Source organism: Trachurus japonicus, chromosome 16 (assembly GCF_045865225.1).
Source record: "Trachurus japonicus isolate A0001 chromosome 16, Traja_1.0".
NCBI lineage: Eukaryota > Metazoa > Chordata > Actinopteri > Carangiformes > Carangidae > Trachurus > Trachurus japonicus.
In genome coordinates this window covers 18,771,385-18,784,663 of record NC_140922.1, presented here as the reverse complement: position 1 = coordinate 18,784,663, position 13,279 = coordinate 18,771,385, and the positions used below count along the sequence as shown (strand labels likewise).

General features: G+C 41.3%; 1 protein-coding gene across 2 annotated transcripts in view; it reads right to left on the bottom strand.

Annotated features, from left to right (window-relative positions):
• myom3 (myomesin 3) overlaps positions 1 to 13,279 on the bottom strand; it is a 63,901-nt gene that overhangs the window by 32,134 nt on the left and 18,488 nt on the right. For both annotated transcript variants that reach the window (XR_015037866.1, XM_085802369.1), the window contains exons 4-8: positions 9,286 to 9,439; positions 8,320 to 8,477; positions 7,131 to 7,223; positions 6,755 to 6,843; positions 2,581 to 2,625 (exon numbers count right to left, since the gene is read on the bottom strand). Coding sequence is in view for 1 of the 2 variants with exons in the window: in XM_085802369.1 (XP_085658495.1) it covers positions 2,581 to 2,625; positions 6,755 to 6,843; positions 7,131 to 7,223; positions 8,320 to 8,477; positions 9,286 to 9,439 (539 nt within the window). In the remaining variant the exon portion in view is untranslated. The remainder of the gene's footprint in view (positions 1 to 2,580; positions 2,626 to 6,754; positions 6,844 to 7,130; positions 7,224 to 8,319; positions 8,478 to 9,285; positions 9,440 to 13,279) is intronic.

Sequence of the window (13,279 nt, the reverse complement as noted above, 5' to 3'; positions counted from 1 at the left end):
GACCCAGCCACACTTCACCGAAATATGTATATATAGTCCAGACGGTAATCATTCTGGGAGCAGATCTCCTTTGGATCACTATAGAAGCAAGAAGCAAGAAGCATGGCGAGTTAAGAGGAATCATAGAGCAGTGGATGGGCAGACAGGAAGCAGTATATTGATTCCTGATTATAAAAAAGAGAGCATCTCCCAAGATATGTCCCCAAACAAAAAAAGAAAAAAAGTCTCTTCACCAGTGAGTACCTTTGTGCTATAGCATCAGTTTCTTATAGTTCTCTGCAAGCTTGCAGTAACAAGCTCTTCCTTTACTCTTTTTCTTTCACAAGTGACAGGAAGTGAAACTGAACAAAGCAATTCATAGGAGCTTGATTAACTAAAAGAGACTATCTTATGCAGACTGGCATGGCTATAATAGACAAAGACCCTCTGCTTCATCCAAGAGAGCACGGAGACAAAGGACAGTGAGGAGAGGCAATCCCTGGAGGAAATAACCGAGGACAGCAGAGAAACTGAAGTTCTTCTTTTTTTTAAGTGAACAATTCCTGACAAGTTAGTCTTATACCCTGCTATTCTCTCACTAGTCAAAGCACTGACGCAAACAGAGTCTGAAAGTGACAGATACATGTGCCAAGAGGTCTCGTCAAACCCCACTCTCAGGGATGACTCCGAGAGACTGTGACATTTTTCTTATAATGATCTAGTCGTGCCTAGCAGGCCAGACCATCGCAGGAATGTTGCGTAGCTTTACAAAAACGCAACACTTAGATCTTTGTTTCCCATCATTCAAACGCACAAACTCCTGCTTCCCTCAGCACATATGGCGATTATGATAAATTTGCCACACTTTGTGCTTCTGTTTATTGAGCGAGCGATTTATTCTGCAAAATATGATCTGCTCCATATGAGCTCATCAATTATCAGTTACATAAAAATAGGCACATCTATGCAGTGAGTATAAGCGTCATTCAAAATGACGACGAATGTATTTGCTGGCACCTACACAGCACTTCTGAAGAAGTCAGCTCAACCATGACTCCAAAGACGAAGCCAACCAAATAAACTGTCAAATAAAAAAGCCACCCTGGCATAAGAAAGTATAAACTAATGAGATGTAGGTCATTATGTTCTCAGCATTTTTAATCCACCTCTCTTAATAAGTAGACTTAACGTGACACTGCAAGACGCAGTTATGCAAATGATAATCCATTAGGGTAAACTCTGCAAGAGGTCAAACAACCAGACTAACATTTAACAGATCTCTACTTTAATCCAGTTATGTAATCCACTAATTTGGACGTGAAAATGAAAGTGACTGCACCCAAAATGCATGTGATACAATGAACCAGAGAGATTAGGGAACACTGTAATGGTTGTTTTCCCTTCGAAATACAAGTAAGTGCAGCAAATTATATGCTTCAACAATGGCTATAAAATATTGTCTGGTCAGATCCTCTGGTTGTCTGCATTGAGCAATGAAGCTGGTGAGTGAATGTTTTATAATCACAATCATGAATTGTCAGGAACAAGAGCTAAACAATTACCATAAAACCCAAATTGTTAATAACACCCTAAGTAATAAATGCCTTCCAAAATATCAGCATCGTTTTTAATCTATTCAATCACTTCATGTGACACTGCAGTGTGTTTGGTTTGGGCAGAACATTCTCTTGGTTGGGTTTAGTTTAAATCAAAGAGCCACATTTAACTAAAAACCTGTTTAGTTAAATTAACCTGTTGTGTTCACTGTCAGAATAAATTACTGTTGATTGCTGACAGGAGATTGGACATGAACAGCTGTCTCCCCTGTCAAACTCTCATGCTTTGCTCACCGAGCATCAATCCATCCTGAGGATTTGGGCACGGTGACAACATCACACGCCTCTCCCACCCTCGCCATTGGGGGACCTTGTCAGGTAAACCAAATATTGTTTTCTGGTGAAAACTGTGCTTTAATCCTAAAATCAATAGCAGCATAGCTTCAGTAGGGCTATGAACAGCTAGCATGATCAGATACTGACCAAGTTTTAGATGAAATGTCCTGCTCCTTACACATGGTGGAGGGTAATCTAGGCCAAAAAAATCCAACGGCCAATATGGGATTCACCACAGCTTGGTGCAAAACAGAATAAATCCCCTTCTGTCCCTTGAACAAGATATACAGGACTGTCATGTCTGCTCATTTGGACACAAGTCTCTCTCTGCCTCTACAGCAACTATCCTCCATCTTTGTCTTTTTAAGACTAGCTACCTGTTGTGTGGCTGCTTTGCTTCCTGGCCTTGTGTGTTTTGTTCTGCCTGTAGGTTTTGGATTTTCTTTGTGGCGACACCTTCCTCCCCCTCATGTGTGTCTGCAATTGAGCCCAAAAATCATTGAACTGCCAGTCCCTGTATATCCACCAACACCCACACAGAAATATAAACTCAGTCTCCTTATCTTTCCATCCCCATGTCACAGTGTTGTGTCCCTATCTTCAAAGCCAAGCGGCCCACCCTCGACTGCTGGTGGGGGGAAGAACTTCAAAGGGTGGCGGAGGAAAATGAAAGGGGACACTTTTCATTAGGCCTTGGCGTGAAACTTACCGGGGGTTTGCCAGCACTCTGAACCAGCCACGGCTCCTTGATGCGCTGAATCGCAGAGCGACGGAGCACGACAGATTGGAAAAAGGCAGGGAGGGTCAGAGATGGAGACAGAAACAGAGAATGATATTGTGAAAGTGGAGGAGAAAGAGATAGAGAGAAAGAGCAGACAAATCAAATCTGATGATGCCACATGTATGCAAGTCACATCTAATACTCCCTTTAATCTATTTTTAACAGCTAAAAAAGCCTGTGAAATATAGATGACAGGGAGAACCCTTGAAGTGTCTCATTAAGGCCCTGACCATCTAATTGATTTACAGCGTTAGGGAACTTTACTGCCTGGCACTGAGCATGTTCAATGTTCATGTTGGTCATTTAACAGGTGCACTGAAAAGAAAACAGCATTATTATGAACGTATCTGCCAGAGCTGTAAGGTCACGATGCTCACAGTAGATGTTATTAGTCACCACTACACCCACTGTCCTCATTATAATTCATTATGCATGAGTGCTGTAATGGGATCTGTTTTTCTGATTATTTTAGTCTGGTGTTGATGCTCATCCAAATATCACATTTAAATAGAAACAAGGATAATGGGGGTAGAGAATGACACCATGCATGAGGGACAAAAGGAGAAAATAGCATTCAAACTAGAAATCATTGCCGTTGGGCGTTCTTAAACAAGAAAAATATATCTGTCTCCAGTGGTGACAAGATTGGAGAATATGTGATCCTATTTGGCCAAGACAGCATCAGCACCCTGAGGGCATAAATGAATGTCTGAAAAGTTGAAATGCTTATTTAATAGTCAGACTGATACTGGATTTTTGAGGCCATTACTAATATTGATATTTGAAAGTTAGATTTTTAAAAAATAAAAATCTGACAATATATCAGCTGATACTCCCATTTCAGAACTTAACGCATATAAAACTGTCAGACATGTTTGATTGAGAGCCTTGAAATGTGATCTGACAGGATTTGATATCTACTTAACAGACAGTTCAGAGATGATAAATAAACTCTGATGGACAAACTTTCTATTGCCAGAACCACTTCTGAATTATGTCAACTATATTTCTGTACTGCATTATTTACTGGCTAACATAGACTGTAGACTAAACTGACAGTCTGACACCAATACATTGCAGATAACCCGATTCCTCAAAAAGTTATTTTCCTAATGATTCATTTACATAAAACCAAAAAGCAGCAGTGGTGTAAATCACCTCTGCTATAAAACACTTTGGGAGACCCAACATTTAACTTACAATATGGACAGAAAATCCCTGGGACATGTTGCAGCTTTCTTGTTCCAGTTACTGTAGCCAGGGGCCTGGTAGTGAAGGGAACAGTGATAGCACCAGGGCCTCATTTGTTTGTATGTGCAGTTTTTAAATTTTACATTTGACATCTTTATCATTAACTATGTTGGCTGAAAAAAATGGCTGCAAGGGTATTTCGGGTTTCAAAATATGTATGAAAGCTACAGTCAGTTAAACAGTTTTCAGTTCAAATACTGGACTTTATATGCATATAAATAGAGCATTTAGTTTTTTAAAGTTTTATAATGCTTCTGTGTTTCAGCAGGGTGAGCTGAGCACTACTGGAAACGCTTTAGTTCTGTAAAGCAGTTAAGCTGGATCAGTCAGTCGCCCATTGTTTGTAGGGCCACAGTAAAAAAGGGTTTCTGCCTTTGCTTTATGCTCAGGGGATAGGTGCACACTGGTCTTCGAAGAACAAGGTGAAGTAACCTTTGTAGCTTGACCCAGATGTCAGCCACAATCAGCAGCAGCAGCAGACCATGAAAGCAATTTAAGAACAAAGTGCTATTATAAAAAACACCATTGTCATAATTCAGTCAAATCTTAACAGACATGCAAGACATTTATTATTTAATATCAAGCGTGACATACAAGTAGGCCAATTCTGATTTCCATGGCAATGTCAATATAATCAAAGCTATCAGATCATGGACCTAATGACCCAATCAAAATGTTCATTATAACTGCTGAACTTGCCTCATTATCATCATGTCTTTCGGTTTTTATCAGAATAAAAGTAGTTTTACCTAGTCTCATATTATAAGTGTATTATGTATTATATTACATAAAATATAACAAAAACAAAACATACAAAACACAGGTTCAGTGACCACCAGCTTGCAGGCCGGCAGGAGGCCGAGAACCTGGAGCTTCTGCTGGACATAGAAATAAAGGCTCATGCTGACCATGTGATAGAGGACATGCTCCTGGAGAGTAACCTGAGGGCTGCGATCGATGCCCTCTGACACCAGATGGCTGAAGAGATCAGCCCCCCTTGCTCAACAAAGATCATCAGGACCTGGCCCTGAAGATTGAGCTGGCCGAGCTAAAAACTCAGCTCAATAATCAGCTCTCACTCAACCATGAGCTCACTCTCTGTGTGACAGAAAAAAACAGCCTCCATAAGACAAGATCATCAGCCAGGCCAGCCAGCAGATCAGCCTGCGGACCATCCAGACCAGCAGGAGATGCCTGCAGATCAGACCCTGACCACCAGACTGAGGAGAAAGTCAGTGTGGAAGAGAGCTGCCACCTCTGGGGATTAAGGAAACCATAGGTGGAAAACACCAGGGGGCACCCATCCAACCAGCCTATCTAAACTAGCTTTCTATTTGACAACAGGACAGTTTTTTTCTCTGTCTTGATTGTTTTCATTATTTCGTTCTGTATTTCTTCAAATTAAATAGAAACAGTTAGTCTTGATGTATTTCCTGTTGTTGTACCTTTAACGTTTTACAAGACCTCTCTGTCAAATGTAAGATTGAGGGAATACCTAAATTAACTTTTTATTTCGTCATTCTTTCGTCAAGTCTATTTTCTGGCTTCTCGTAACTGACTGTAGCCTACTTGCAGTTGGGAGATGAGTGCAGGAGCGCCTATGGACTGAGTTTTGAGGAAACCCAGCAGAGTTGCTGCCCCTGAAGCTAACACCTGAGCGGCTAATTAACGGTGGACAGGTGCAGCTTGTTAGCTCCACTAGGCTACTCCCCGACGCCATCTTAAACCTGGAACATGTTTGACGGTTTTTATTTTTATTTTTGCACAAGTTAAAAGAGTGAAGAAGGGCGCTGAGGACTGCGGTTGTACAGTTTTGAACATTTTCTCTGGACATCAGGATCTGTATTCACTTACCTGTTAGTCGCCGGCCTCGGACCTTCTCTGACCGAGAGCTAGCCTAGCCTACTGCCCTGAGGCTTCAGCACAACCATCCACTCCCTTGAGCAAAAAGGTAAGACTGTTTTGATTATTTCGGCTACTTGTTTGGAACTGGTTTTGCTCTGGTTTGTGTTATGCCTACTGCAAATGTGCGCTGCCTGCTTGTGTGCACACATTTCTGCATCTCAGCAGATAGCAAGTGTATTTTTTGTTTCGTTTTGTTTTGTTTTTCCCTGGATGTTGTCAGTGGTGTTGAGCTGTGGATGACAGTGCTGCTGCTGCTGCTGTGTTGTGGTGGATGTCAGCTGTGATTTGGAAATGTTTTGGTCAGTGCTCTTGGTCACTGCGTTTTTATATGAACCTTGTTGGTCATGCAGATTTTTGATTTGCTTTGCTGACTTATCATATTGATATAGCCTATGTGTAAAATAATAGTGGCATATCAAGACAGTTTCCTTATGTTCAATCATAAAATCATAATTGGTTTTCGTGGATTTATTATAAATGAATATGAAATTTAGCTTTAAATTGAGTTTTCTCCATATAAGTTAATAATTCTAGGTTGTGTTAACAGAAATTTTGAGTTTTTGATTTTAAAAGTATATGGTCTCAAATATGAAAACAAACTTTCATTATTAATCATGTGTAAAATTACTGTTTTTTATGCTCGAATGAAACCTAAGCCATTTGGAGGTCATCAGTAAAGGGATTTGAGCTGTGTCTGTTGAGTTTCAGTGAACCAGTTGTCTCTAGTTGAAATTCTGTGGCATTTATATTTTGGCCTCCCATCCCATAATACCCCCCAGATGATTTGTCCCACTGACACTGTACGTGAGTGTTTCAGTGTCCTGTTACCATTTAAATGTATTAAACCGAACTATTTCAGTCCTTGGAAGGAGTAGATTTGTGAGCGGATCGCTGTATTATTGTTTTCCGGCCAGATGAGGCTGATATGAAAAAAGAAACTACTCACAGTTCACCACCAGTGTTGCAAAGGTCATAGCTTCACCCAGGTGACTCTTGGCCACTGCTTTATACTCTCCAGCGTCATCGGTAGAGCACCTGGAGGGTGGAGGAAGTAAATTATTTACCTGTGAGAGGCGATAGTAGTTGAAGGTGTAGCTGACAGGATGCAGAGTTACAAAGCTGAAGCTCTCACTGCATATTTGTCTTGTGCTGCTGAGTTGCACATGATGCTGAATGTTGGAGCTTGATAGCTACATTATATACAATAACATGATTTCCAAACTCAATCCACAAGCTTCTCAAATATGTCATTATTTTTATTTCAATCTAAGCCGCAAAGCATTGTAGTTTCAGATTTCCAGGCATTTGACTGGAAGGCATACCTTCTGATCTCCAATGAGATAACACCAAATTTGTCCTTAAGACTGTAGTTCCACGGTTGGCTAGACAGTCTCAGTGGCACACCATCTTTATACCTGAAGTGAAAAGTTAGATTGAAACATGATGAAAAGCTTGTTTTCTTAATATCAAAGCAGTAGTGAAAAACAGGCTGCACTTGGGTGGTTCATGCACTTGCCTACTGATGACTTGGGCACGTCTTAGACTAATCAAATGTTAGTTTGGCCCAAACTATTGTAGCCAGAGGGGGCCTTTGATCACACATTCTGTCTTGTGCGTGGCATTGTTGAGGGCAGCTTTTTGCACCTCATTGAGCTTGATGGGTCCCATATGGGATGGTGAAACCCACGAGCTGCAGGTTATCTGGGTCTCAGTTTAGCTTCATGAATACCGAGCATGCAGCCTTTTCATCAGCAAGTCTCTCAGCTGCTCAGGTATCAAGGTTGACAGTTTGGCACGTTGCTTGAATTAACACAGGTGATTTCATATTAATATGGGGGTCGGTATTCAAGTCAGGGTTCAGAAGAACTGTAGTGTCATGATACTTTTTTGGGAGTTTGACTCTTTACATTCAACCATCTGCATACATAATGCTCCAGCGTACCTCTCACATGATAGTCTTCTAAAAACCTTATTACATATTTGGCATTATTACACTAGTAGTATTCCGTTATCTATTTTCATTATCAACTATTCTATTGATTTAGCTTTTTGTCAACACGAGATCAGAAAATGGTAAAATTATGTGAATTATAATTTTCCCAATGTCTTCCAAGTGGCATTTGCCAGATGTCTAAAATATCTCAAATATAAAAGCTATAGTAATCATAATCAAGAAGCTGATCAAATTTTGTTGTTGATTACTTTCTTGTTGATTTGACTGCTTGGTGGATCATGTCAGCTTGGTGTTAAAATAGGATGTACAAGGAGAGTGCATCATTATGCGCCATAGTCTCTATAGTTGTCGTCTGACAGATAGGCTATAACTTTTGGCCATTAAATGTTTTTTGCTCTAAACCTCTCCAACCAAGCAAGAGCCCAAATTAAAAATGACACTGGTCTGTGCTGTAGTGCGACCCCAGCAATAGAATTTAATAGAATTTCTTGAAAAGGATTCACAGAGGGGCAATTAAGGCCAAGAGAATTGAGTGCTTCAAAGACTTTAGCTCTTACCACGTGACCTTCGGGGGTGGACAGCCCTGCACGGTACAGGAGAGCTTGACTGTCATGCCCTCCCAGACAGTGTGCGGTCTGAGAGGGATCAGAAAGTCGGGGGTCTTCTGACTCAGATGCTCCAGGTACTTCATATGGGCAGATGCCTTCTTTTCTGCCTGGAGCATAAAGTTCCAGGAAAGATGAAGTTTATAAATAATAGTTCAGACAGGATGAAAAGAAACATACTGATAAATATATACGGTGTCTCTTTATTTTGTGCTACAAGCTTCACAAGGAATAAGAGAAACAAAGAAAGTAAGGAAACACAAATGCAATGTAAACTGTAAATAACCCTGAATAATTGGATTGTGATTTTGAACTGCAGAAACATTCCAGCAAAGCATAAATATTTCTATTAAATTAGTCGATTAAACTAGGTCACTAACGTGACCTTGTTTTCCATGCTGTAGTTTCCAAAAAATCCACTCAGCTCATCTCAAATAAACTGCAGACACTCGCTCTGTATTTAATTTAGTATTCATGAATTAAAAAGGCAAATATCAAAACAACCAGTCAAAACAACAAACCTTGAAGATTGGACTTTAAGCTAAGTCATCAACACATATTAATACAGTAAGGTAATAAAAATTGAAATTGTTGATGCCAGATAAGGATCTAGATAGATTTATTTACCAGCAGGATATAATGTAAAGTACTGTAGCTCACATGATAAACCAGATAGTAATCAGACAGAACAGAAGCAGAAGAAAATGTCATTGCATGAGCTTGTGTTTGGTTTAGCAGGAGCAAGATGTAGTTAGTGGTTCAGTTGTCATTCTCAATATGTTACACTAATTGTGCAAAACTTTTCTCTGCTGCAGTGAACATGATTGTTGAACATATGAACTAAGCTGAGAATCTAAATGTTACTCTGTCGACTAAATTGAGTACAAGTGAACCCAGAGACCAAAACTTGACCTGTACCTGTATGCGTAGGGCCATTTTGTCAACTCGTGTGCGTAACACATGCTGGTTCCTGATAACGTCTATCTCCACCTTCTCAACCTCGTTTCCAAACATAGTCCACTTGTCTCTGCAATACTCTTCCTCAGCAGCCAGAGTCTCATCCAGAATTTCCCTGGTGGAACAGAGGGCAAAGTATTTAATACAGTCACTAGGAAGTTTCTGAATTGGTCATAAAATGTGCGCTTACAAACACAGTGTCCCTAAGCTAATATTGCACAATATTATCTTCCATGTATTTTTATTGAGGACAGCCATTTAATAAGTGGTTAAACCTCGTTTGGTGCCAATAACCTCAAACCGCTGTGGATCAGAGGAGGGATTTTGGACTGCTCTTCCTACAGAAGTGCTTTAGCTCATATATATTCTAAGGATGTCTGGTGTGAACAGCATCTCTTCAGAAGAGACCGTTCCACAGCAACTCCTCTGGATTAAGGGCTGGCCTCCGACTGGGTCACTCCAACAGGTGGATTTTCTTTGATTTGAAGTCTGTAGCTTTAGTTTGAGGCTGAGGGTCATTGTCCTGCTGCATCACCTAGCTTATAGTTTTTTGGTCGTCCCGTGAATAGAGATTTTAATCAGCTCCAATGGTTCTTTTGAGCTCTGAGCTGTCTCTCTCTGAGCTTCACTTTCATCTCACCCATCATCCTGCGTTGGGCATTTGCACTCATCCCAGCTGGATGGCTAATTCAAGGGAGAGTACAGACATATTGTCTGACTGCAAACTGTTGAATGTCTAAACCCTGAGATGACTGTGTAACCCCGTCAGCTCTTGTTTCATTGACTGCACTCCAGGTTCAATAGAGCCTGACTCCAGTTAGCTTTTGTCAATATCATCAGGAGAAGGGTTCACATACAGTACTTCTCCCTATTCCACACAGAACATTTAATGATTTTAAATGATTTGTGCTTTATTCGTTAAAATGGATTCTTAGTTCATTAAAGCAGAAGTAAGCGGAATATTTATGTTAATGTCTTATATAGTTATATCTTCCGACCGCAATCACTTACATAAAGTGTTTGGGCCGAAACATGGGTCTGTCAGTCACTCTGCTCTGCTGTAAGCCGAGGAGAAAACTTTCCTTGTATCCTACAAGCTTTATCCAATGAGGAGAGAGAGCGGCATAAAGGGGCGGTCCTCTCTGTGTGTGCAGCCAAGGGATGCGCGTGAATGTGGTGACGTAGGGACGAGGACCAATAGATCCATGACGAGGGCGGGGGCTGCTAACTCCATCGGCTGACAAGAAGTTAGCCAAAACGACCGGATCGCTTACTTCTGCTTTAACTGAAATTGGGTTTGAAGATATTTGGATTAGATTTAGACAAATTTATCTGTAAGAACTATACTTTTTGTGTAGCACTTGCGCATAGTTCTTTCAGATAAAAAGGATAGACTTAAAGGATAGACTTACAGTTGTGTAGCAAAGTGCATAAAACTAAGTTATAGATATTGTTGTGTGTTTGCTCATATACAAATTCAAAGTGTTTTCTGAAGCAGAAAATATTTTTACTGAAGCCTGACAGGAATTAATTGGCTACATTTGACCATCTCAAGCAGGCTGTCACAAAAACCCATACCTCCATCAGAGGAGGTGGCAGGAGCAGTTCAAGACGGCAGTTCAAACAAAGGTTTGAACATGGATTGCAACAAGAGGGGTCAACCACTTTACGGGAAACGAGCAACAAGCAATTTCACATTGTTTGACCCTCTCCCAGTCTATTTACAGACAAATGTCATTTAAACGCCTCTGCCATGCGGTTGGTGGTTTGTTGCTCCATTTGTGTCATTTCACACGAGCGCCACCCTCGCACGCGTTGATGAGCAGAATATTGAGCCTCTCTGCCGCCGCCACTGCTGATTCACATCACGGTGACGACATGCAGCGCTTGTACTCTCACATACGCCACTGCAGTAATCCTTCAGCTGTGGACAGTTCAAAGCGACCCTGTGTCTTCAGTTGTGTGACATCCTTGACTTCTCTTTCATCTAGCTTGTTGTCACGGTGATGGCAGGTAGCTGTGTCTCTTCACTCAGGAGAAACAAGTTTGTATTTTTCTTTGTTTGAGCATCATTGGAAGGTGCTGTAACTGTGGCCTGAGGTTGAAGCCTGTTTTTGATTTACATCCTCACTATATAGGAATGATTAAGCTAGACTGTGAATATGTCCTAGATCAACCCTGTAGCAGTCTGCAATATATATTTCCGATATATTATAGCTTTGAATATTCCCATCTGTCCGTGGAATCGCATGCTGTCATGTGTGCACATATTTCATCCATATGTATGCAAGTGTACACACATCAGCACTCATGAATTTTGCCTGACTTTTAAATGCAACGTTTTATTACCCCTCTCTCACATCGCCTGAGGGGTGTGTATCTTCAACTGCCTTTTGATTGACGGTCCCCAGGGCTTAATTATTTGAACACGTACTTCACATACACACACTGCCACAACAAACAGAGACAGAATCTTAAATATTCACAAACACTTCTCTGCACTTTGATGGCCACTAGAGCATGAATGGTCCGACAAACGCTTGTGATAATTCAGTGAAATGTACAAACGGCATGAATAAATATGCAAATAAATATGCACATGCATGGATGCATATGTAGACAACTGCAAGTCCACACACACACACTTGTACTCTGGGGCACCCAGAAACACAGTGTAGACGTTTTCAGCCACGGGCACGTTTTGTAAAGTGTGTGCGCCTGTCTGTGTTTTTAATCTGTGTGGGCTCAGAGATTTTAAGCCTTGAGGGAATGAACCACTGGAACACATCAAGTCAGCGGGTATGAGAGGGTTTACAGCTTAATTATTGCTCTAAATGGAAATTTTAATATTTCTTATTGGTATGAGGAACAGCAAACCCCTCCTGCCACGAAAAAGCAGGCAAGCATGAGTCAGCGGGATAATTTACGTTACCCCGACGAGGAGAAGATAGTGGTGAAACCATTATGTGAATCTGATAGTAGATATGCAATTGGCACCACACATGCCAGCGCACAAAGATGTAGCGCATTCATTTCCACACAAATCAAAACAAATGTCATGCTCCCCCATCTTGCAGCACTCAGGCCCTCCAGAAACAGTGTGCCAATCCTCGAGAGCTTTCAACTTCATCCTTCCGTCCTTCCTCCCTCATCCTGGGAGGAGTCAATCATCTTCTGCATCACTAGGTTTTCAGCCCGAAATATCCATCCACACCATATTCGTCTCAGCACTTCAGAGGGAGATGAGACTTTAGAATTAGAGCTAAGTATGTTAGCGGATGGGATAGACAGTCGATGATGAGATGGAGGGATATGGTGGTGGCATGGGAGAGGGCACCCTAATGAGATGCCAATTTGGCAGGGGCACATTGCCGCAGCTGAGGCTCATTACTGTCAGATGTGTTTTGTCTTTTCAAGAGGGGGTGATTTTGCCGTCGATGACTTCTCCCCTTTTCACTCTCCCTCCATCTTCTCGTGTTGCTCATCCTCTTCAGCTCTCATTGTGACCTCTTGTCCATCCATCTACTTACTGTCAAAGCCAGAGGTTCCTTTCACTGCTTGAGGAAGGATATATCAGTGGTATTTTTAGCAATGATGAAGAAGTCAGTGAGTCACACACAGTAGAGATGTCAAATCCTTTCTTACACAACAAGAGTCTAATCAGGTTCTGGATGAATTGGAGAGCAGGAAAGCAGCTGCTGCTAATCCTCCAAATGTGAAAGTGGTATTGAATTCCAGCTCAGATACTGCATGACCCAGACAGGACAAGGTGCCCCTGCAGTAAAAAGGGGATTTTGGTGAAGCAAATTATGTCATAAGAGGCTTCCTGTTCTGTGTGACCTGAGCATCCCTGTTCTGGGACTTGTTTTTAGATATGACAGCCTCCTCATGACAGCTCAGTGCTAATCCTGTCCTGGCAACATGATCCTAAGACACTTAGAAAGTGAAAGATGGC